Source organism: Silurus aristotelis (genome assembly GCF_946808225.1).
Source record: "Silurus aristotelis genome assembly, chromosome: 7".
Taxonomy (NCBI): Eukaryota; Metazoa; Chordata; class Actinopteri; order Siluriformes; family Siluridae; genus Silurus; species Silurus aristotelis.
Genome location: NC_139580.1, coordinates 24,278,853 through 24,302,290, shown reverse-complemented (window position 1 = coordinate 24,302,290; position 23,438 = coordinate 24,278,853). Strand labels below are relative to the sequence as shown.

Here is a 23,438-nt window from a genome sequence, read left to right as displayed (position 1 = left end):
TCCGGTATGAATTTCTCTTTCGTGATCCGCATATTTGATTTGGCACGTTTTACACTGGATGCCCTTCCTAACGCAACCCTCCCCTTTTATCCAGGCTTGGGACCGGCGCTAAGAGTGCACTGGCTTGTGCAACCCTAATGGCTGGGTCTATATGCACAGAACTTATAAATGTAAATTGTATAACCTACACCTATATCTGTAAATGTCCATTATAATGAATAAAACTGAATTGAAATTCAATTTAATTATATTAATAAAACTGAATTAAATTTGAATTAGTGTCTCAGCATATAAAATACTGTCTCTCTCTGTTTCTCAATAGATAAATAGATAGATAGATAGACATTTCACTTTAACATTTTTTATAACTTTTAAAAAAGACAGAATAAATCCACATTAATTTTTCAGAAATATATTTATTAAAATGCATTGTTTTGACCACTTTTGACATGTATAAAAAATGGTAAAGCAGCATATCACTTTAATATTGTTTGGTTGCTGGGAAAACTTTGAGGGAAGTAAAACACAAAAACATAAAACTAGTTCATTCTATACAGACAAAACTCTGCATTTAAAACCGATGACCACAACTGTTCAAATTAAAGAAATGATATGCTTTGTATCTGTAATAAATAAAATGAAAAATCACTGTGTTTGGATAGAACAAATTAAAAGAAGTAAAAATGTCATGGAACCGTATTTCCTTGTCGATCTGTAGGCCAATACAAATAATTTACAACTATTCAAACAAGAACATAAAATGCTAATCCAAATTAAACAAAATAGTGAACCACCCCTCGTGTTTCCTGTCAAGTTTATCCATTCAGCATCATAATCACCTTTCATTGGCATGCTAAATATAGCAAAGATTTGTCTGAAATCTGACTTTCTAACAGATTTGATGCAGTGGTCAAAACAAGTTGCAATTTCATAATGAGTATATTAAGCACTAATCAGTATACTAGGATGACCAGAACACTCTTTGGTATAGATTATTTGTCTTTTAAAAATGTAGAAAAGTGATTTTGTTGCACTTCCCTCAAAAGGGTAGTCTCCAAACTGTTTGATTAAAACACCTTACCAGTCTATGAAAGAAAATGTTACCAAATATAAACAATACTGAATTGACCACACTTCATATAGACAGTACCAGTCAAAAGTTTGGACACCCAGACACCTCGATATTTATTATCTTAAAAGCATTTGGCTGAAATTTGCCGAAATATCTTCCAAAATCTTGGAAAAGCTTCTCAAGTGGCTCTTCATGAAGCTGCTGTACAATGTAAAGCAGACATCATGAGTAGGTGCGTTTCAACTTTTGATTGGTACCGCATTACAATTTCGTTCATCTTTCATACAGTCTTAGATTCTTAGACACGATGAAGGCGTATGATCACAAGGTTTTTCGGCATGTTTGCATCCAACCCAATGAAAGAAGTAAGCAACTCTTTGGATAGTAGCATCTGTAACCACTGCTGGTCATCTACAACCTACAAAAGCAAGGTCATGAAAAGAATTGCGCTTACCTAACAGATAAACGCTAAAGCTAACCTTTTGGATAGAAGAAAATCAACGTGTTTTCTTTGTGGCACTTACAATATACACAAATATAATTATATATCTTTAGCAGTAACAGTATTTTTGGCATTATTCTACAACTTTCCTGCAATCACTCATACATTCTTTGGTTATATAAAATCATATATTGCAAAAAGACCCTACAGCACAAGGCCACTGGGTTTTAAAGCTATTACGGTCTGATGCACACAAAACCTATATGCATCGCATTTTTGGTTATTTCTTAATCATCACCAAGAAGTCAAATAGTACGAACTAAAGGAAATAAGTATTACCAAAGCATACTGAACCTAAAAGCTGCCACAGAAAAAAACAAAACAAAAAAAACCAACAACAACATACATTTACAAATGAATTGCAAACCGATCTCAACATTGCAACGTATACAGTAAATGGAACAAAATATTAAAGCTTTCAATATCTTAAATAAAGTACCACATAACATAAACGAACCACACCTATGATCCATTAATAAAAATTAGAAGTCCAACACTTCATAAACAACATGGCAAATTATTGTAAAAAATCTTTTGTTAAATTGAGGTAGTAGTGAAAAAAATAATGTAAGCAATATAAATACTGGGTAAAAAAAAAAAAGGTAGTGAGATCTTCTGGCAGTTGGTCCGTAAGGACGTCGCTGTACATCGGCCCTTAAACAGTTTTACTCAACTTAAAATGATGTAAAAGCCTGAGGTACCATAACCTGTTTCATAGAAAAAAAAGGAAAATATAACACAGAACACTGAAACCCAACAGGCAGAAGTGTTCCAACTGAGGTAGACAGCAAAGAACAATGAAAACATTCTATAGCCTAAACACATTCATCATTTGGTGAGGTATGTTTTCTTCTAAACAAACAGAAGAAGACAAAGATAGTAGGAAGTACATTTGTTAGATATAATTCGATCCCACAGAAGGCTCCAATGCTCTCTGAAGTTCTCCGAAGGCTTCTTAAACAGAGCCGAGTTTTCAAGGCATCAATAAATTTTGAGGCTGTGCTTGTGTCTTCGAGCTGACGTGCACCACGTTAGGGAGTTGGTAAAAATGTATTTGGACATATTTTTTGTGGTATGATTAAGAACCATTCTGATCTTTGGCACATAAAGCTCTGTTTCCTGAATGAGCAGCATAACCTGAGCTGGAGGATGTGCAAAGCTGTTTCACCTGCATTGCTGTCTGTGTACTGTGCTTGAGAGAAGGCAGCTGGGATTCGGTGAGGTAAGTAAAAAAGCGACACAGATTCACGAGGAAACGCGTGGACAGATTTGTACCACAATGTTTGATGCGACTTCAACATTCGCTGAGCTGTTCCTTTTCTCATCACACATGTTGGAGCTGGTCGAATCGGCTTCGTCCTGAGAGAAGTTTCCGGAATCTCCTGTTTCTCCGCTGCCCTCGCTGGTCTGAGAGCTTTCAGACTCCCCGAGTGGACAATATAAGACCTGTAAGGAGGGTTGTTGAAGTGACGTCCCGGCATGTTCCTGCTCGTACTGTAACACCATCTTCCCCACCTCATACAAACATCTTTGCTCCGCTGCCTGCAATACAGTGAGAGTTTGATAAATATATCAGATGAATAGCTTGAGTGGTCAGTAGTAGTTTGTGTAACAAACTAGTAATAGGAAGGTCATGAGCACAAATCCTGGCACTGACAAGATGCCTGCTGCATCCAAATATAATATTTAATAAATATTTCCTTTTGTAAATCACTCTGGATAAGGCAATCTATCAAATGCCATAAATCGAATAACTAACATTATTAACCAACTTAGCTAAATCCCAAACTTTCACAATAACACACTGCTAAAAATTTTAACAGAGAGAGTAAAAAGAACCATAATGAAATAAAACTAATATTTATTGCATCTTCATCTTAAAAAAAAAAAAAATAGCCCATCAGTGTTGGTAATTGTTGATATCTGTATGGTCTTTGGAATTTTTAATATTGCCAGTTAACCACTACAAACGTTAATTATGGTGCTGCTCATGCTGGTTAGGGTGATTAGAATTTCTTGAACATTGATTAATGCAGGACTTGGTTATGTTGCTTTTTTTGGTTTATCACAAAAAAACAAAAATGAATATTCATTGTGTTTTAATGCTCAAGTTCATGCGTTATCCGTATTCACTAATGTGTGACTTAATGGCAGTTAAATGAATCTTGAAGTGTTACAGTGAATAAGATGTTAAGAGTCTAATGTTACCAAAACCTTAAATAACACACCCAAAGTTTTCAGTGTGTAATTACCTGAATGTTTCTGGGAGTGTGTTTTTTTGCACGTCTGAAAATGTTCCATCGCCTAGTTTTTGCGTTCTGACTGCTATTGACGATCGGTCCTTCACGGTTTATCATCAAATTTGATCCACCCTGAAAATATATATGTTTATACAACATCCATGTAAAAACACATTTAGAGCCATTTTCACTAACGCAAGCATCACGAGAAACCTTGTATACTTCATGATCTCACCTTGGTGTCAACATAGTGATTTTCCATCATCGATATCAAAACCTCAGCATTCTCTCCCTGCAGGTGATTGGGCTGGGGCACACCGTTATGAATAATCTCAGAACTCATTTGTCTATTCATCTTTGACGATGAAGTATTTCTTCTGAGAGTAAAAAAAAAAAAAAGTGCTCACAATGAGTCTGTGTACCAATGAACAAAATGTGTGTACACAAAACACCACAAGTAAATAAATTAGGCACCCCAACATAGAAGGATTTCTTAATTCTTTACTATTTTATATTATAAAGTGTTAACCAAAATGAGAGTATTACTGGTAAAGCTTTCAACCCTCTTTTAAACCATCCAGGAGTTTGTTTCTAAATTGTTACATAATTCAAGCAATTCTAAAAAACATTATATCTGTTATTATATTATATTATCTTATGTTATATCTGTATAAGGTAAGAACTATCTATAATATGAATATATTAGGGCTGCCATTCGATCGTTATTAATGATTTGCATGATTGTCATGATTTAACTCACAACTAATCACAACTTAATCGCACATTTTTATCTGTTAGAATGTACCTTACATTAATACTGTTCAAGTTTTTGATACTCCAACCAACATAACATGGACAAATATGGATGCTTTATGCAAATGTATGTTTATTGTTAGTGAAACCAAACTCAACATACAGCTAGAGAACAAAATATTATTGTTAAATGTTTTAAAGTAATTACAGTGTTTTAAATTAAGTAAATCATCAGGACACCGAATGGATCTTTTGCTGTTTCTACACGTGCGTTTTTTATTGCCGGATGTGATGCTTCATTTGAGACTTCATCATCAGTGAAACAAATGTTTAGTGATTTAAAATTATTTATATATTTATTAATATTTATTATATTTTTGTTTATTGGATTTTTTTTATATCTGAGTAAAGAAAGGGCGTCGTGAATAAATGTGTTTTGTGATGAAGGTTTTAATTTCGCCCCTTTTATATTTATTTATTTATATATTTTTATAAAAACGGTTTAACATAAACGCATGCTGCATTAATCGTACGTTAATAAAATGAGTGCCGTTAAAATTTGTTTTCCTTATTAAAGTTATTAACGTGTTAATTTTACAGCCCTAGTATAAATCCATATAATACTATATAATATGAATTACCGTAATTTCCAGACTATTAAGCGCACCCATATATAAGCTGCACCCACTGAATTTTACAAAGATTTTTATTTTGAAAATAAATAAGCCGCAGGTGTCTACATTGAAACTAATTAACTTTACACAGGCTTAAACGAAAGAGAGTGTCTGTTACACGGTGTAATGGGTGAAATATGTTGTGGCTCCTTTAGGAGCATAGCGGTATTTTGGGAATAGGCTGCCTCTGCATTTTTCCGGTATTACTGCGTGTGTGCAAGAACGAGGAATATGTCCTTATTATTTTCTGATGCTCATTTTTAAGTTTCTTTGACTAACCCATAACGCTGTTGCCAAGAAAAATAAAAAAGCACGAGTTTTGTTAACCTGTCTGTGCTTATATGATTTCATTTGCAACTGCAGTTAGCGAGCTCTCCCTTCACCCAGACTTAACTTGTTACAACAGCTTGTATCTAAACAAGAAAAAGAAAGTCATTCTTCACTGTCTTCCTCCTTCCTTTCACAACTATTTTATCTTTTGGCATCGTCGTGCGTTTAAAAATCACCATCGGTGGAAGTTTTTTCTCCCGATGCCGTGCAGCTCAGAACACAGTTGAGGTGCGTTTTTTCGTTTCCGTTCGGAAATTTCATTGGTCTGGTATGTCGCTCAGTTTTTTGGCTTCAAGTTTGTGAAACCTGGAAAAACCCAGGAAAAATTTATAAATTAGCCGATTCGTTGTTTAAGCCGCGGAGTTTAAAACGTGGGAAAAAAGTAGCGGCTTATAGTCCGAAAATACGGTAATATATATATTTTTTTATTTACTGAAATATATTTTTTGTTGAATTATTATTATTATTATTATTAATCACTTTATAAATTATATTTTATTTTGAAGCCCAATTTAATTTGACAGGTAGTTCACATACCTTGTTTTGCTTTTAGTAATAAGGATGAAGATGCAGGTAATGATGCAGCCCACTGCTATACACACACCAATCATAATGCCAGTCATAGATTTGTCATCCAAATGATAGAGACCACCTGGAAAATGAAGTGACCGAAAATAGGTAATTACATCAGATCTTACTCAAGATTACATTTCTTAAAAATAAAAAATCAATGCATCAGCATAAGTAAGTAATAACGTTCCAATAACAAAGAGATCAATTGATACCTATAGTCTTAGTCGGGCTGTAGGAATGGCGAGGTTTTTTTTCTGGGTGAGTTTTTCCCTTCAGCACAGGAAGTTCAACAGTCATGGAGAAAGGGCCATCACCTGCTTGGTTTGAGGCAGAGATCTTCACCAGGTACACATTACCAGGCTCCAGCTTTTCTAACAGAGCCATAGTATTGCTTCCTGAAAGTATAACATGATTCGTCAAATTAGTATAAACAAAATGTTTTCCTAAAACACTGAAAAAATGTAGTTAAGATATATGTCTGTATTACTGTTACTGTTTGTACTAAAGTCTGGCTCCATGGCTGAATGCAGCCTGCAGACAGATGTTTACTAGCCTGCAGCTTCTTTTCCGAGAATGTAAGATGGGGGCCTGCAACATACTGCCATTTTTTGCTTTACCGGATTGTGGGAGAAGTCCGTATTAACAAATGGCTGAATGTTAAACCTCTGACTATATATGCATGGCTGCACTACATTAATGTATTAAGTATTAAATATCTAACCAGGGCTACAGACATAAAAAGTAAACCCTAAGAGGCACTTTCCTAAGAACTGGAAACAAGCATACTTTTGCTTTAGCCATAGCAATACATTTCCCATTTTCCATATTGCAAATATATTGTATTTTGTGTAATTTATTAGAAATATTTCAGTAACCAGGACTTCTGGGATTTTAACGTGGTCTAACCTAATGAAAAAAATCTGGACACCTCCCAGGTTAGGGTATTACATGTAATTAAGTTTGTCTTGTGCATACCTTCTCTCTGTAAGACATTCCATTCTCCTGCTAACCATGCTCTCTGTGGGGCATAAAGAATGGTGTAGTGGCTCACAATCAGGTTGGGCTGTTCTGGCTCCCTCCATGACACCAATGCTGTGTCTCCTTCTATCAGAGTTACTCTGACCCCCAGTGGAGGAGATGATGGAGCTGAAATACACCAAGGCCATAAAGAGGCTTTTACAATAAAGTTCATATAAAAAAAAAAAATAATAATGATAATAATAATAATAATTTCATTTATTCACCTTCCAGAAAAGTTCTTAGATATATGGGAGAGCTCCAGGGACTGGACATGTGATCCATGTGCAACCGTACAGAAAACTCATACCGCGTATTTGACCTCAGGCCCTCAACCATTACTGTCTGTTCATTCCTAATCAAACAAAGAAACACACATTTTTAACATTTGGATATTGTTATCATTAAAGTTATCTTTCACACAGGAGAGATATATTATGAGAAGCAACCACGTGAAATTTTTGCAGCTTTGTATTTCAGCTGTATATTTTAAGTAACTCATAGACTCACGTTTGAAGATAGCGTACAGCTGAAGCATTGTACGGAGCCACAGGGCCAAAGCGAACAGAATAGATGACTGGTTTTCCAGAACTAAAGGCAGGTCGGCCCCAGCTGAGGCTGACAGATGTTGAGCTGTTGGTCTGGCCATGAACGTGGTCTGGGGCAGGTAGCGTGGCCAACCTTCTGTTTGGAGCAGCTGTGAAGAACAATTTAAGAAGACACTTTGATAAGCAACTCAAAAGCAAGTTTTTCGCAAAAATGACAAATGGTAGAAACTATTTTATAATATATTCTTAACGTTCTGATCCGATTGAGTATTTAAGATGATAAACAATACTTAATAAATCAAGTAAACTTACAAGGACAGCCAGTTGTGCTAAGAATCTGATGTGCTTGATAGCCGTCACCATGCGCACTGAAGGCCAGAAGCTTCACGTGATATTTTCTCCTTGGATCTGTAGGTAACAAGCATAATACGAAACATCAGAAGATTCTCAACATTTATTTATCTTCAGAAAACATTCTGTCTTAACCAGGGCCATGACGGATCTCAGAAATACTGAGAATCACGCGACTGATTCATCACAGTCCGTGTAATCTCATTCACAAGGTCATCCTGAGTTTAGGATCAAACCAAGGACACTGGAGCTACGATTCTCATCATGAGAATATGATATTTATCATTTCCCTTATGGAATATTTCAGAAAAACCTTTAGTCCAGCAAAATAAATCTTTATATTAGGTTGACAGTCATTGTGTTAGTCCTACAGAGGCAAACTCTGCTCTTTTGTTCATGTCCACTCTCTCACAACAAATCATTAGTCACTGTGACAATGAATCGCATTCAGCAGTGCTGTGGTCAATGCTAGCACCTTAGAAATGCAAAATACAGGCACAAGAGGATGAGGCTAGTCTGTAGATTTAGCTGCTTATATTATTAAGCATTTTCATGCATTAATTTTTTTAAACTGGAATGACCACACAACTGACTGTAATTTATACATTAAAGACAAGACCAAATAAATATAAAAAAATAAGAAAGCAATCCAGACCACTTGTTTTAAAAGAAGCCTAAAAGAACCACAACAATTTATTTTCCTTTGTTTACAAATTTGCATCCATCATAACCGCCAACAATTATACAATAATAAAATCATATAATATTGTTCAGGAAGTTCCCATGTACTTATTTATAGTATCAATACATTCAGAACAGATACATTAGTAATTACAAAAGTGACTGTTCCTCAATTCCTGCAGGGTTTCTGTAACTGTAATATATTGTTGTATATAGATCTGCCTAACTTGTTCATTAATTTCATAACAAGCTAAAAAAAAAAAATCATAATAAATAAATAAAATAAATACAATTTTGGTGAAGATCCTAGGGAAGCGTTTTCCTCAGCATTTCTATTACATAGGTCCGAGTGACTTTCCGGACAGACGTGAAAGGTCATAGGTCACATTTCAGCTGCTGGGATAGCCCATCTCCTAGGATGCAGGGTTTAGGACCTTAGGTCTTGAGGTCAACTTGAGATGAAACTTCATGTTCATGGGCATGAACACCAATTTAGGATGTGTTCATGCCCATGAATAATTCTTACGTTCTGAAACGCTGCTTTGAGACAATGTACCTTGTGAAAAGTGCTATAGAAATAAACTTGAACTTGAACATCAGGGTGCCTTTTGCAACAATTCATGCAAATACTGTTTAAAAGGAACGAAGGCAATGGCGAATTAAAACTTCTATCTAACAACATATTTCTCAAAGTTCACAGGAGAGCTCTACATTTTTTAAACTAAATATTGTAGAGAAATAATATATTGTAGAAACGCTGTCTTTATTTGCAATAAAAATCTATTCTGTGAGATTACTGTCTTACTATTAAATTTGAATTTAAAGCTATTTTTTTTAAGTTCTCAGTTACCGTGTTTTATCTGTCCATTACTGACCCATTCACCAGGCCATTGTTTAAACCTTAGTGTCCAGCTGGAGAGGGAGGAAGGTCTCACAGGCTTTTTCTATACCCAGCACCCTTACACAATGGGCAGTCATGATAGGGCAAGAGACAAAGATGGGAAAACGGGGGAAGACACCTCATCTGGGCTGTAACCTTTGACACTAAGAGGGGGTAGGTGACTCACACAAAGCCAAAAGCAGGCTGATCAGTGGGAGCGTGTATAATGCGCAACAGACCCGATGGCAAGTATTGATCAGAAGGAAAACAGAGAGAGCTCTTTGGTTTAAAAAAAAAAAAAAAAAAAGGCAAACAATAACGAACAACAACAAGCATAAACGCACCCAGCACTAAAACCAGTCACAGAATTTTTTGTTAGCATGGCCACATCACCCCCAAACTATGTAATTACAGAAATTATATAGAACATGGTAATAGTAGTATCCCATCTATGTCTATAGTGCAATTGGGTAAAAAGATATAGTGGAGTTCAATTATGTCTCTACATGACCTGAAACACTCACCAAGAGCTGTAATAGTATGTTGGTAGTCCTGAGAGTGGAGCTGGATAGTTGAGCTTTCTGATTGGCCATCAGGATACCAGGAGAGTTTGTAACCCTGGACGACAGTATCACTGGGTGCAGGATGCCAGCGTACGTTAATTGAAGTGCAGTTAAAAGGCTCAAGCTCCAAATTAGGGGCAAAAGGCACTGCAGATACGAACAGGAAGAGAGAGGTCAACATAGTAAGCAGCCAATTTATCCCCTTTATATAACAATCATAAATAATATTAAGTGTGTCATAATACAGCCACGATTTTATACACATTAAATTGAAGATTCTATAAATCTAGAAGAAAACCAAATAAGCCAGCATAGCACTATTATTTGCAAATCATATAACATCTGTGACATTCAGCTCCCTTTGTGTGCTAAATGAAGTTTAAACACATCAGTATTTGACCAAAGCAAATGTAGTAAAGACAAAATAAAACAGCTAATAGAAATATTTTTACATCACACACTTTGATCATACAGTAATCTTGAAATGTTTAATTGGATTTAATTCTATTAAGCTGGAATTCTCCAATTGAAAACCCACTCTCAGATCACTTCCTTTTGTTGTTCTCCCAGCATGTTGAATTTAAGAAATTAAGAACTTTATTCTTAGCTAATCATCTGCATCAAATGTGTTGTAGCTCTGCACCAAACCTAACAAAAATAACCAACTTCTGTCTGTCCAAACATGGAGAAAGATAAATGAGCCCCATTTTTTTTTTGTTGCCAGTCCTCACTCCTGCCTCTAAAATGGCCCTATTCTTCTTCAAGACCATCCACAGCCTGGGGGCATTTATCTTTATGATCCGTGACTGAGTTCGCCCTCAGTTCTTCACTGACAGACCAGATCAGAGGTCACTGAGCAACAAACCCAATGCTTCAATGCTTCAGTAAAAGGGCCAAATTTCTCAACAATCATTTTTTTAAGTCATGTTACAAATAGCTTCACTAAAGAAAGGAAGATATTAAGAACAGCACCACTTTCCAGATAAAAACATTTTGTTTTTCCTGGGAGAACAACTGTTTTTCAAAATCTTTGGGAAATCCTACCTGTCAATTTTCTACAATAAACCTACAATAAACATTGGACTTCTTTCACACCAATGTTTTTTCATGTTAATTGTATTCATGGTACAGATTTAACAATCTTTTTCCTGTTCATTATTTTTGAAAGCATCCTAATTTTATAGATTCTTTCACTTGCTTTGTACAGCACAGTACCATACCATATGCACCAGCATGCACCAGCATTATAAGCTGCATGCTTTTCTAAAAAATAAATAAAAAATTTTTTTGTAAAAAGTCAGCATCTTTATATCTAATTAATCGTTGTTGTTAACAAGAATAAAAGACTGTATATGCACTCACCTGTGGCTTTAGAGGTTTTGGGTGTGCGGTGAGAGCTCCAGGCTGATGGCTGGCTCCATCCCACGTGAGTGGACACCTCAATGCGCAGCAGGTAGATGGTGTCAGGCTGCAGGTCTTGAAAAAGGTAGTGGGTGGAGTTCCCAGGCAGCTCTACCGAGCTCACCTGTTCATCAGCGGCAGTACGGAATGATAGGCGGTAGGCAGAGACACGTCCACGACTTATCTTGGCAGGAAGAGACTGCCAGGACACCAAAATGTCAGTAGGGCTGCGGCTGGTAAGGCTTAGCTCAGGGGTACGGACAGGAACTGAGACAGAAGGGGAAAGGTGCATTTATGAGTCTGAGGTAATTTAATAAATATAATGAACAAAAAAATAGTGAATCCCTGATAGGCAAAAAAGTACATCAAATACACAAAGAGAATACGTGGATTTCTATACTCAAGTGCTTTGAATTTCAAGCAATACACAGTGAAATCATATGACTAAAATCCAGTGGTGGATAAATGTAATTCGGTACTGTTCTAAAGTAGCTTTTTTGCATATCTGTATCTATCTTACATGTAACTCAACTTCATTTTGCAAAATCAGTAGTTCCTTTTTATTTAAGAGTGGATTAAAAACGTAACTGGTCAAACCACCAATCAGGGTAGAGCACGCGCTCTGTATTGAACTTGCTTCGTGTGCCGCTTGGTGGTATCTACTTAGCGCGAACGAACAGTTCAGCATCAGTTCAACATCAAGCAGAACATTTTAAGAGTAAAAAAAAATAAAGGAAGAAATGCCTGACTTATTCCCACAACACCCATGGCCATATATTCGTGATTTTTCTTTAGGTTGTTCAATCAGTGTTTGACTTAAAGCCTTTTAACATAAACCGAGTTGATTAAGCAAGAACCTGACAGAAATGTTGATAGGAACATTATAGCCATAATAAATCATAGTACTTCGTATACTTAAATAAATTGGAAGGCAAATACTTTGTACTTTTACTCATGTGAGTTTAAGGAAAGCACTTTTAGTGCTAAAAATCAATTCAGGAACAACTTCATCAGTTGAATGTGTGAGTAAAGTAAAACATTTTTTTGGGTCTCTTGAAGGAAACACATCGCTACACTGCAAAACACAGACCATCAACACATTTCTGTCCTGTTATGATAACCTTTAACACCATAACTTTGACCCGACTGCCCACTGTGCTGCACTTACCGTCCTCCAGTGTGTGTTGTGTGACTTGCTCAGACATACGACTGGCTCCCATGGGCATGTAGGCCACTATATAAAACGTGTAGTTACATGCCGGCTCCAGATCGTCCACAATGTGGCTAGTGGTGTCATTTCCAATCACCGCTTGGTACTCTTCGTTGTTTAGACCTGTGGATACACACAAACACATTTTTCTGTTAATGTTTCATAAATTGGTAGCTGATGTTTTGAACAGCACTAGTTACAAAGAGAGCTATAGCTGCCATTGCAATGCTAAACAGAGGTATATTTTATTTAAATTACAACCCATTCTGTCCTCCAGAACTTCTCCTAAAGCAAACTGTATAAAGCATCATGATGAAAAATGACATAATTTGTGTCTAGTGCCCTAAATTACAGGCAAGAAATTAAATTTTTATTTCCTTCAAGTAAAAACAAACTCCTACATTAAAAGTATTTTTTCATTATCCTACACCAAATGTGAGAGGGTGGCAATAACTTCCATTCCATAATCCTGTGATATAAATATTTGGAGATGTACTCTTACTGAAAAATCAAAGCAGAACACTAAGGCAAAAATGGAAACTGTGCCTTTAAGAGAAACCGGAGCTGAGTGCCTAAGGGTGGACAATGGCTGGTCTACCCCTTTCTCCTCTTGTATTTAAAAAAAAAAAGATAAACAGTAAACCAAATGCTGATGGATGCTAAAAGAAGTGATACTGCACACAAGTAATATAGTAAAACTGGGCTCCAGACAGGCTTCTAATGCTATTTAACTTTTCATGATTGCACATTACATTTAAAAATTATTTTTATATTGCTGTATTTCTGTAGCAAGTATGAATCAAATAAATGCTAGACAAGCTCATTTACTCCAATGTGCTCCCAAACTAAAAAAAATAATAGACACTCAACATTTTATTAAACTTATGAAACTTATAATATGCTAATCTAGCAAAGTAACAACTCAAAAACAAATGTAATTGACCTGTATTTTAACATGCAATCATTGATGTCAACATATTCAGATTAAACATCAGTTAATATTATATAGTTGTAAAGACTGTTGCGACAATGCTATAATTTTATTGTATAACCCTAACCATTTACCAGGACTATTACAAGATATGTTTGGGTGAGAACTCCTTTTTCACTATTTCTTAAAAGTCAATACTAGCACACCTATGTTCACTCTTTCTGTCGTTACCCTCCCACCTCTTTTCAGTCTTACCTTCTGACTTCATGTAGTGCACCGAGTAGGCGATGACTTTCTCTGCGTTGTACTGAGGCCTCTCCCAGGCTAGTAATATGGCAGAGCTGGAGATGGTCTCAGCATGAATGTTTTGTGGAGCGCTGGGCCGATCCTCTGACATGACCACAATCAGTCGCGCAGTAGACAGAACCGAGCCCTGCGAGTTCTCAGCCTGGCACTGGTAGACGGCATCGTCCTCGGGAATGATCTGGGTGATTACCAGTTTACTGAAAAAGATAAAAGCGAAAATATGTAGATTGTCCTGTTTTTTCTTATACGTACATTTGAAGAGTTATTGACATTTGAAGAACTTAATGAGAAGATATAATTTTTTTTTCAACCCATATGCACTGTAAAATGGTCCGAGCAACAAATAATAATAATAATAATAATAATAATAACAATAATAATAATAATAAGTATCACAAATCATTATTATTTGTAGGTGTCAATAAGTGGTGTCTGCTGTTTTAGATTTGTCAGAAATAATGCACATAATGGTAGAACAGACCATGTGGCCAGGAAGACCATTTAAAGCAGTAGGCCTACCTGTTATACATCTTAATCCTGCCATTTGAATGGATGGCTTCCCCATTTTTCAGCCATGTGATGCGGGGAGTTGGCATACCCTCTGACAGACAGCTAAAGCGAACCGTTCCTGCTCTGGGCCGAGTCTGACTTTCTGGCTTCTCTACCATTAATGGAGGCACTGTGAAATGACATTCAGACGCATTCAGAATGAGACGCCTAGAACAGTCTGCTATAACGTCTGCACAAAAAACATTAGTGTAGACAACCTCCTCACCGAACACAGTAAGGTTTGCTGCAGCAATGGTGAAATTGCGTGTACGTGGTGTTGTTGCTCTGCACAAGTATACTCCAGTGTGATGGGTTTTGGCATTGGAGATGATAAGATTCCCATTTCCCATCACTTTAACCCCAAACACGTCTATGGGCTTAGAGTCGGCCCTGCTCCAAGACACCAGGGGGCGAGGGTTGCCATCTGCTACACACTCCAGAACAACAGTCTGATGTAGGCTGGCACTGATATTCTGGGGTCCTACAATGATCTGGGGCTTCATGAAGAGTCTGGTTCCATGCACTAAAAAAAGAAAGAAACAGTTGTAATGCATTAACAAACAGTGGTGTGTTGGTCTTTCTTAGACTGTCATTTATTACAAAGTAAGGTTGCCACACACACCTGGATGGACAGAAAGCATAGCCCCCTTGCTTTTTAGTTGACCGGCTATGTTGGTGGCGACACATCGGTAGAACCCAGCATCCTCAGATTTTACCTCATGGATCTGCAAAACTCCATTTGGCAACACAGCGATTCTAGAGATAAAAAAAACAAAACATTTATAATTTAACCAATAAACAGGCATTACCGTTTATCCATCCCATTACACAATGCTGGTTGGCTGTTTATCAGCAATCCAATCCAAGTTTTGAATGAAAACGTTCCTATATTAAAAACTGGATCTTCACATAAAACAACTACAGAACTGTATGGGTGTCTCAGTACCTCTCGGTTTCCAGAGGCAGGGCTTTTTGGTTGAATTCCCATGTAATTATGGCTGGTGGGTTGGCAGTGATACTGCAGACAAACCTAGCTACAGAACCAACATTAACTACTACAGGAGAGGGCTGGATCACGAACGATGAGATTCCTGTGGAAAAGAAACAGAAAAGAAAATGAGCTTCATTATACATTTTAACATACACACAGTACATGATGTCATGCTTATTTACTACATGTGACTTACAAATGTTAACCCATTGTCTTATTATCAAGTACTGTCTGAATTATTCACCTACATTTATATTAAAAGAATGTAGAGACTCTGTGTTTATGGGTTTTAAATTATATAAGACAAAATTATGTACAAAATGCAAACAAAATGTCATTAACCCCACAGTACGACCTAAAACACTTTCAGTAAAAAGGAAATTAACATTTACATTAACATTTATATAAATCAAAACGGGTATTCAATACAGTGACCTCTCCGATCAATGGATCAATGCACCAATGGCAGTGAATGATGTGATTCATGGAACATTATTGATCAATAATTGTATTAGTCACTCACAGTCATGGACTAAAATTAATCATGCTATTCATAGGGGGAATTCTGCGTCTATAATAACAAGGATTTAAAAACTTAAATAGTTTAAACAGTAAAGTACTAAAGATGCAGGTCATGTAAGTGAAAATGAATTATTTGGATGGATGGATGGATGGATGGATGGTAATTCACAAAAGTGTGTACACCCTACATTTCAGCAAGCATTTCAGTATATCTTCTTACACCCATACAGCATTATCAGCTTACAGCCATTATTGTCAAAATAGCTGGCAACAACAGTGAGTACACCCTTAATGATAACAGCTGTACGTCGTTTAACCATGCAAAGCCACATGTCCTATTCATCATGTTCATGTTTTTGTCTGCTTGACAGGACCATACAAATGTGTATTTTGTATTAGAGCAGTTTAAATTTGGTGCTGGATGTTCAACATGGCACCTCATGGTAAAGAACTCTGAGAATTTGGGAACTAGAATTGTTGCTCGCCACAAAGATGGCCTCGGTTATAAGAAGATCGGTTTTACCGTAAAACTTAGTTACAGTACAGTGGCCAGGATCATACAGAGGTTTTCCAAGAAGGGTTTCACTCGAAACAGGCCTCGCAAGGGTCGATCAAAGAAGTTGAATCCTCGTGCTGGGCTTCAGGTGCAGAAACTGGCTTCAGAAAACAGATGCACGAGTGCTGCAGCATTGCATTTAGAGGTTGCAGAATTGGAAGGTTTGCTTGTAGGCGCTCAGACCATACACCACACGCTGCAATAACTTGATTTGCATTGATTCCAACATGTAATGTGACATTCTAAAGCAGAACTCAATGCCCTCCCTTCAGAAACTGGGCCGACTGGCAGTTCCCACGTCACGTCCCACCTCGTGAAGATTATGGACCTATGGATGATCATGGAGAAGTAGATGCCGAGTGTTTAAAGGCCCTGGCATGGAGAAGCTGATGCTGGATCTATGATGATCACAAATTGTTCTGTATTGTTGAAAGATTTATGACCAAACTTTTGATGTCACCCATATGAGGATGGGTTCCCCTTTGAGTCTGGTTCCTCTCAAGGTTTCTTCCTCATATCATCTAAGGGAGTTTTTCCTTGCCACTGTCGCCACGGCTTGCTCATCAGGGACAAACGCACACCATTCACCTTCACTGTTGTTTTCTGTAAAGCTGCTTTGAGACAATGTCTGTTGTGAAAAGCGCTATACAAATAAACTTGACTTGACTTGACTTCCCCGACATAATAACAAGCCCAAACAGTCAAGATGACACCTGCCTTGCTGAGGAACCTGAACGTGAAGGTGATAGACTGGCCTAGTATGTCTTCAGACATGAACCCCATTGAGCACCAGTGGGGCATCCTCAAGCAAAAGGTGACGCACCATGTGTCTAACATCAAGCAGCTCCATGATGTCACAAAGTGACCTGGTGAATACCATGGAGGATTAAGGCAGTGCTGGATAACAATGGTGCTCAAACAAAATGTTGACACTTTGGACACAGTTTTGACATGTTCACTTAGGGTGTACTTACATTTAGTGCCAGGTATTTAGACATTAAATGGATGTATGTTGAGTTATTTATAGAGGACAGTAAATCAGTACTGCTATACAAGCAGCACACTGACTACTCCAAAGTATATCCAATTTTCTTCCCTATAGTATTGTGCCTTGAGAACCAATCATAATCTGCCATCGTTTTCCCAAACTTCACCCCAACACCAACCGCTCAATCCACCCCCAACACCAGCACCACCTCTCACCTTCCCCTCTCTTCCCTCTGCCTCTCCCATTCCAAGGAAAGTATGTTAAAGGAAATCAATGGTTGTTCATCTCCGAATGTAAAAATCCACCCTTGTAAATTACATCGGAAGACAACAGGGAATTAAATCTGCCTTTGTTTACATGTGCTGCTTAATTATAGCTAAGGAGCTAGAATTCAAATCACCCAATGCTCCACTCTGTATGTGCTATAACAATAAGAAATCAACTAGACTTTGCTTTGCTTTGCTTCTTAACTTGACCTGTGCCTGGTTCAGCGAGTCAGTACCCTGCAGAGCACCATCTTCTTATGTAACTTTCTTCATTAGATTTCTCTGATCTGTGGATGCTTTGAGGGATCATTTTTTGTTATTCTATGAACATAAGAGATCTCATCAAAAAAAAGAGATTTTCTCCTCGCTCAGGATCAGCTAGCTTAGTTACACAGCTGTGTTGTAATTAAAGTGAAGAATGCATCAGCTTATAAACAGATTACAAATGAAGCACATAGTTAACTTTAGAAGACCTCATTTTTACACACTCTGACTTATTAACTGAAATGAATTTTGAAAACGATTCGAAATCTTAACAGAAACCCTTCATTGTGTGACAAAGCAATAAACCTGAATAAATAACATCCTCTTCTCCATAATCAACACGGGCCTTATATAAAAAAATCCCAACCACTTTTTAAGCGGGCTTCTGTGCATTTGCACGTGTGTAGCTGACCAGTCCTGAGGTCAGCTAGGTCCTAAAGTAACGATCAATGCCTAGGTCAAACAGCACAAAGGTTTTCTATCAAAGGTCAGGGGTCACCGGAGTCCGTCTGTCCATTCAATTTCGGCCTGGACTGGGAGACCCCCTATTCAGAATATTTAAATGGCCTGCACTTTGGAAATGTTGAAAAACTGTTAACACTCTGATACATAAATAGGATCCTTGGTTTGCAAATCAAAAAGATCATGAGCAGGCACATTAAAATAAGTAAATCATGGTTTATCAAAGAAATCACAACATTACACTATAGCTACCAATATTTTAATTTCAACCTCCAGTATGACCCTGTTAGTAATTAACTTGAGTTGTCACTTGCTACACTGGTCTAAAAGTTTCAGCATGTAAATGAGCTCATTTATAGGGTGTTAATGGGCTAATAGTTATGGTAGACTTATGAGCTAGGCCAGAAAAGCAAGACATTTTTTGTAAATAAATAAATAAACACTAAACCAAACACACTTCCTGACAAACTGAATAAAAACCAGAATTTTGGACATTTTTAACTGACTAAAACACCTCCTTAAAAGGCAAGAGTAACAAAGTAAACTAACTGGCCAAACCAATAAAAGCCTGACTTTGTAAGGCGCAGCAAGGCATCAATCAGGTTAGATCCAGGCAGCAGGCCAGGGCATTGACTATCACCCTGGAGTAGGACAAAGCCAGTCCCACAACCTTCCTGACCTATAAGCCTCTCCCATGGGCCCTCACACAGGCTGCGAATAAAGCCAACTAATAGCCTGCCCCAACCCCCAAAAACTGCCCCAACATGAGCTGGCCTTGGCCGCACAAAGTTTTTAACCCCTCAGATGCTGAGGATAGTCTTTCATAAAAGCACATATAAATGACCTATAATGACCTTAACTTTTAATTATGGAAGGCGTCATTATAGGAGCTGATAATAAACACACACACACACACACATATATATATATATATATATATATATATAATGTATGTATATATACACACACACACACACACACACACACACACACACACACACAGCGTTAAATATATACTGTAGTCATTCACATAATCATAAGTATGAAATGATGCCATGTCTATGCTCTTTCAGTGTCCTCAAATTCATTTGGATCAATATAATTTGGTTTATGTGCTATATTCCCAACAGTTTTAAGAATTGAGGTCCGTCTATTTGACGTCATCACTGGACTAGCTGAATAGGGACAGCTGTCCTCAGTCCACAGGTTTGTGGTCAAACAAATGGTCTCAACACAGTGTTCTTTTCTTTTGGGGGATTGAGGTGGCCACAAGGACAAAGAAGGCCATCAAGAATGGCCTTTAAGAGATTCCTACGTTTAGCCAAGCAGAAAACAACAGCATGTGAGGGGCAGGCCGCGCGAAACCTAATACAACTGCATTGCAAACGTGTGCAGCTTCAGGGTATGTGTAATGGAAAGAGGGTGATTTCTCTTCCTCATTCTTTCCTAAGTACCTGAAACCTTTATGATGCTCCTGATTGACTGTCCACCCAGGCTTAAGTGCCCTTTTAACTGATTTCATAAAATGTTACAGCCCTTTAAACTGAAAAAACAAAGTACTCATAAAGCTAACTGAACAACTTGTCAACTTGTAGTTTGTTTAGAAAGCAATATATCCACACACTTTCAGGTCAGTATACATTACAGATAACACGCATGCACTAAAAGGCTGATACAGACTTGACTACCGTGACCGTACCTTCAGTCCTATACTTACTTGTGATTGTAAGGTGAGCTCTTTGGCTGAGGATTGCTCCGTATTTGTTGTGAGCAAGGCACTGATAAAATCCTTCGTCTGATTGTTCTACTCCTCTGCTTACAGATGACAGAAGCAAAGATCCGTTGGGCAAGAAATTAACATGGTCACTTTCTAGAAGTCTAGCCCCATTTTTCTGCCATCGGATGTCTAGCGGTGGTTCTCCTTGGGCCAAGCAGTCCATCAATACATGATCGTTCTGAGATACCCTCTTGTCACCGGGTTCGGTCACAAAAGAGAGCTCACTGAAACAGACAACAACTGCGAAAGAGATAGAGGGCAGGAGGTTATGAGTTCTGAAAAGGTTATGGGATTTGAAAAGATCATCATTTGATATTCTAAGCAAATAAGGGCAAAGCATAATAATAAGTTCTGCAACAACGAGAAATTTTATGTCCTTTCTTTCTAACTGATACAAGCTTATCAGACAACACTAATGGTTTATGCAGAGGATAGATAGATAGATAGATAGATAGATAGATAGATAGATAGATAGATAGATAGATAGATAGATAGATAGACAGACAGACAGACAGACAGACAGACAGACAGACAGACAGACAGACAGACAGACAGACAGACAGACAGACAGACTTCTTATTTTCTTATTTACACATTAACATTGGAGCATGTCTATCACTGGCTTTCATCTCCACTTCTTGAAGCCTCAGCCCAAGATCAAGCGCAACTTAAGACATTCGGGACTAAACTCATTTAAATATGACTTTGATGATGGTCTTACCTGGAAGCGTTAAAACATAACACAAAACCAACGCCAACTGACGCTTTTTCTGCCCAACGAGCGCCATTTATTTTAATTTCCGTGGCATTCTCCCTGTGTCGAGAGGAGAAGCGCTCAATGAAGACACACGTCCGCAAGCCCGCTACTCTAATGAGAAACCTTATCGCTGCGACTTTCTCCACTGCTCGGCGTGCTCGCACCCTCCCTCCTTACGTAAATACGTGATTACGTCACTCACCTTAGTCCTCAACATTACCTCCCTTTATTGGAATGTGGGATAGAAATATGTATAGTTGATGTGCTGTTTTATTATTATTTTATTTGTGAACAACAACATATTATACATTTGTAAATTTTTATTAGGAAAATTCCATATTCATAGGAAAAAGTGGGCTCAATGTAGACCAAACTTTTCCCATTTTATTAATGACTTCAAATTGTATGTAAATCTCTTTCTACAAAAAAACATGTAATGCTCTGAAAGCATTGGAATTATGTAATTTTCTTTTTTCTTTTTGTTTCCTTTTCTCTGGAAGTTAGTGACATGTTTTTGTAATACCTCTTGTTCTTTTGGCATTTAATTAATGAAAAATACGTAAAATAAATAGATAAAATTAAACCATCTCCATTTAGCATAATATTTCATATAACTGTGAATATTGTGGTCAAGAAAAAGAAACTATATTGCATTTGTTATTTCACTATATTTACTCAATATGAATTTGGAAGGGAAAAAATGGAGGGTATGAATGTGTATATTTGATGTGTTTTTATACAGAGAACTAAAATATGACATGATATTTTTTCATCAAAATATGATAGTTATTATGAAAACATGAGCTTTCATATTCATAAGCATAATTTAATTAAAAACTGTTAAAAAGTGAAAAAACTGAACGAAACAGTTTTATTGATAAAATGTGACATGAGAAATCATGTTTTGACTAAAATATGACTTTGTTTAATAAAAAGAAATGATAGTTATTATGAAAATAATAAGCACAATTTCATGAAAAACTGGTACAAATTGCAAAAACTGAATGAAATAGGTTTAGAAAGTCACAATTCATCACAAATCTTTTAACTATTTATAGAAAAATATCTATTTATAAAAATGGAGGGTATGATAGAAATCTGTATATTTGATGTGTTTTTATACAAGTACAACATTTACATTTTATTTTATAGTGGGCTGTAGTGTAAACCAATGTTTTACCATTTAGTAAATTACCTTTAAATTATATATACATAAATCTATTGCCGCAAACCAAAACCTCCACAGGTGAGGCCAGAAAATAGAATGCTGCTGCATAAAGCATATATGTAGGCTTAATTCCAGTCTTATTGACACTAAGTAACACAATCAATCCGTTTGGGGAAACCTGAACAACTGTTGTGAAAGAAGAAGATTCATTAAAATGAATGACAAGGTTCATCATAGGATTTTGCACAGACATTCCTTTATCAGTTTCAACCAAACCATTAGGGTTGCACAAGCCAGTGCACTCTTAGTGCCAGTCCCAAACCCGGATAAGGGTTGCGTTAGGAAGGGCATCCGGTGTAAAACATGTGCCAAATCAAATATGCAGATCACGAAAGAGAAATTTATATCGGATCGGTCGAGGCCCGGGTTACCAACGACCGCCACAGATATTGTTAGCCAACAGGGTACCAGTCGAAATTGGGTTACTGTGGGCCGAAGTAGGAGAAGGAGAGGGAGAAGACGTCTACAGAGACGTGTGGCCATCTGTGAGAACATAATGGTTTCATGCCAAGGAAAAGCACTAAAGATGCAATATTTGCTTTGAGAATGTTATATAGAGAAGCATAGAGAAGGTCAGAAGGAGTTGCATTGTGTGTTTGTGGATCTAGAGAAAGCGTATGACAGGGTGCAGAAACAGGAGTTGTGGTATTGTGGTATTCCTAATAGGAAGTCAGGTGTGTCAGAGAAGTATGTGAGGGTGGTGCAGGACATGTATGAGGACAGTGTGACAGCAGTGAAGTGAAGGATCAGCTCTAATCCCGTTCCTGTTTGCAGTGGTGACAGGTTGATAATGTCTGCGGATAATATTTGTGGAGAGAGTAGGGAGCAAGTGGAAAAGAGCCTGGAGAGGTGGAGGTACATGCTTGAGTAAGACAGAGTACATGTGTGTGAATGAGAGGGAGGGCAGTGGAGTGGTGCAGTTGCAGGGAGAAGAGGTGTTGAAGGTGGAGGAGTTTAGGTACTTGGGATCAACAATGCAAAGTAATGGAGAGTGTGTTAGAGAAGTAAAGAAAAGACTGCAGGCAGGGTGGAGTGGGTGGAGAAGA

At 37.3% G+C, this 23,438-nt stretch overlaps 1 protein-coding gene across 1 annotated transcript; it reads right to left on the bottom strand.

Moving 5' to 3' along the window:
- Positions 1-400: 400 nt before the first annotated feature.
- On the bottom strand, positions 401-21,335 carry prtgb (protogenin homolog b (Gallus gallus)). Its single transcript, XM_083546208.1, has 19 exons — positions 21,129-21,335; positions 20,348-20,647; positions 15,528-15,672; positions 15,204-15,337; positions 14,808-15,104; positions 14,552-14,711; positions 13,982-14,229; positions 12,754-12,918; positions 11,547-11,852; positions 10,146-10,331; positions 8,022-8,117; positions 7,672-7,858; positions 7,389-7,516; positions 7,120-7,290; positions 6,357-6,539; positions 6,109-6,223; positions 4,050-4,191; positions 3,827-3,946; positions 401-3,116 (listed from the first exon to the last, which is right to left on the bottom strand). Exons 1-19 carry the CDS (start codon positions 21,193-21,195, stop codon positions 2,820-2,822), a joined length of 3,447 nt encoding a protein of 1,148 aa, XP_083402334.1. The 5' UTR covers positions 21,196-21,335; the 3' UTR covers positions 401-2,819.
- Between the last annotated feature and the right edge of the window lie 2,103 nt (positions 21,336-23,438).

Coding starts and splice junctions, on each gene's coding strand:
- prtgb (XM_083546208.1), bottom strand. CDS start 21,195: ATGGCGCTCGTTGGGCAGAAAAAGCGTCAGTTGGCGTTGGTTTTGTGT. Junction 11,853..12,753: donor ACAACACACACTGGAGGACG/GTAAGTGCAGCA, acceptor CTTCTGTCTCAG/TTCCTGTCCGTACCCCTGAG. Junction 3,947..4,049: donor ATCACTATGTTGACACCAAG/GTGAGATCATGA, acceptor ATATATTTTCAG/GGTGGATCAAATTTGATGAT.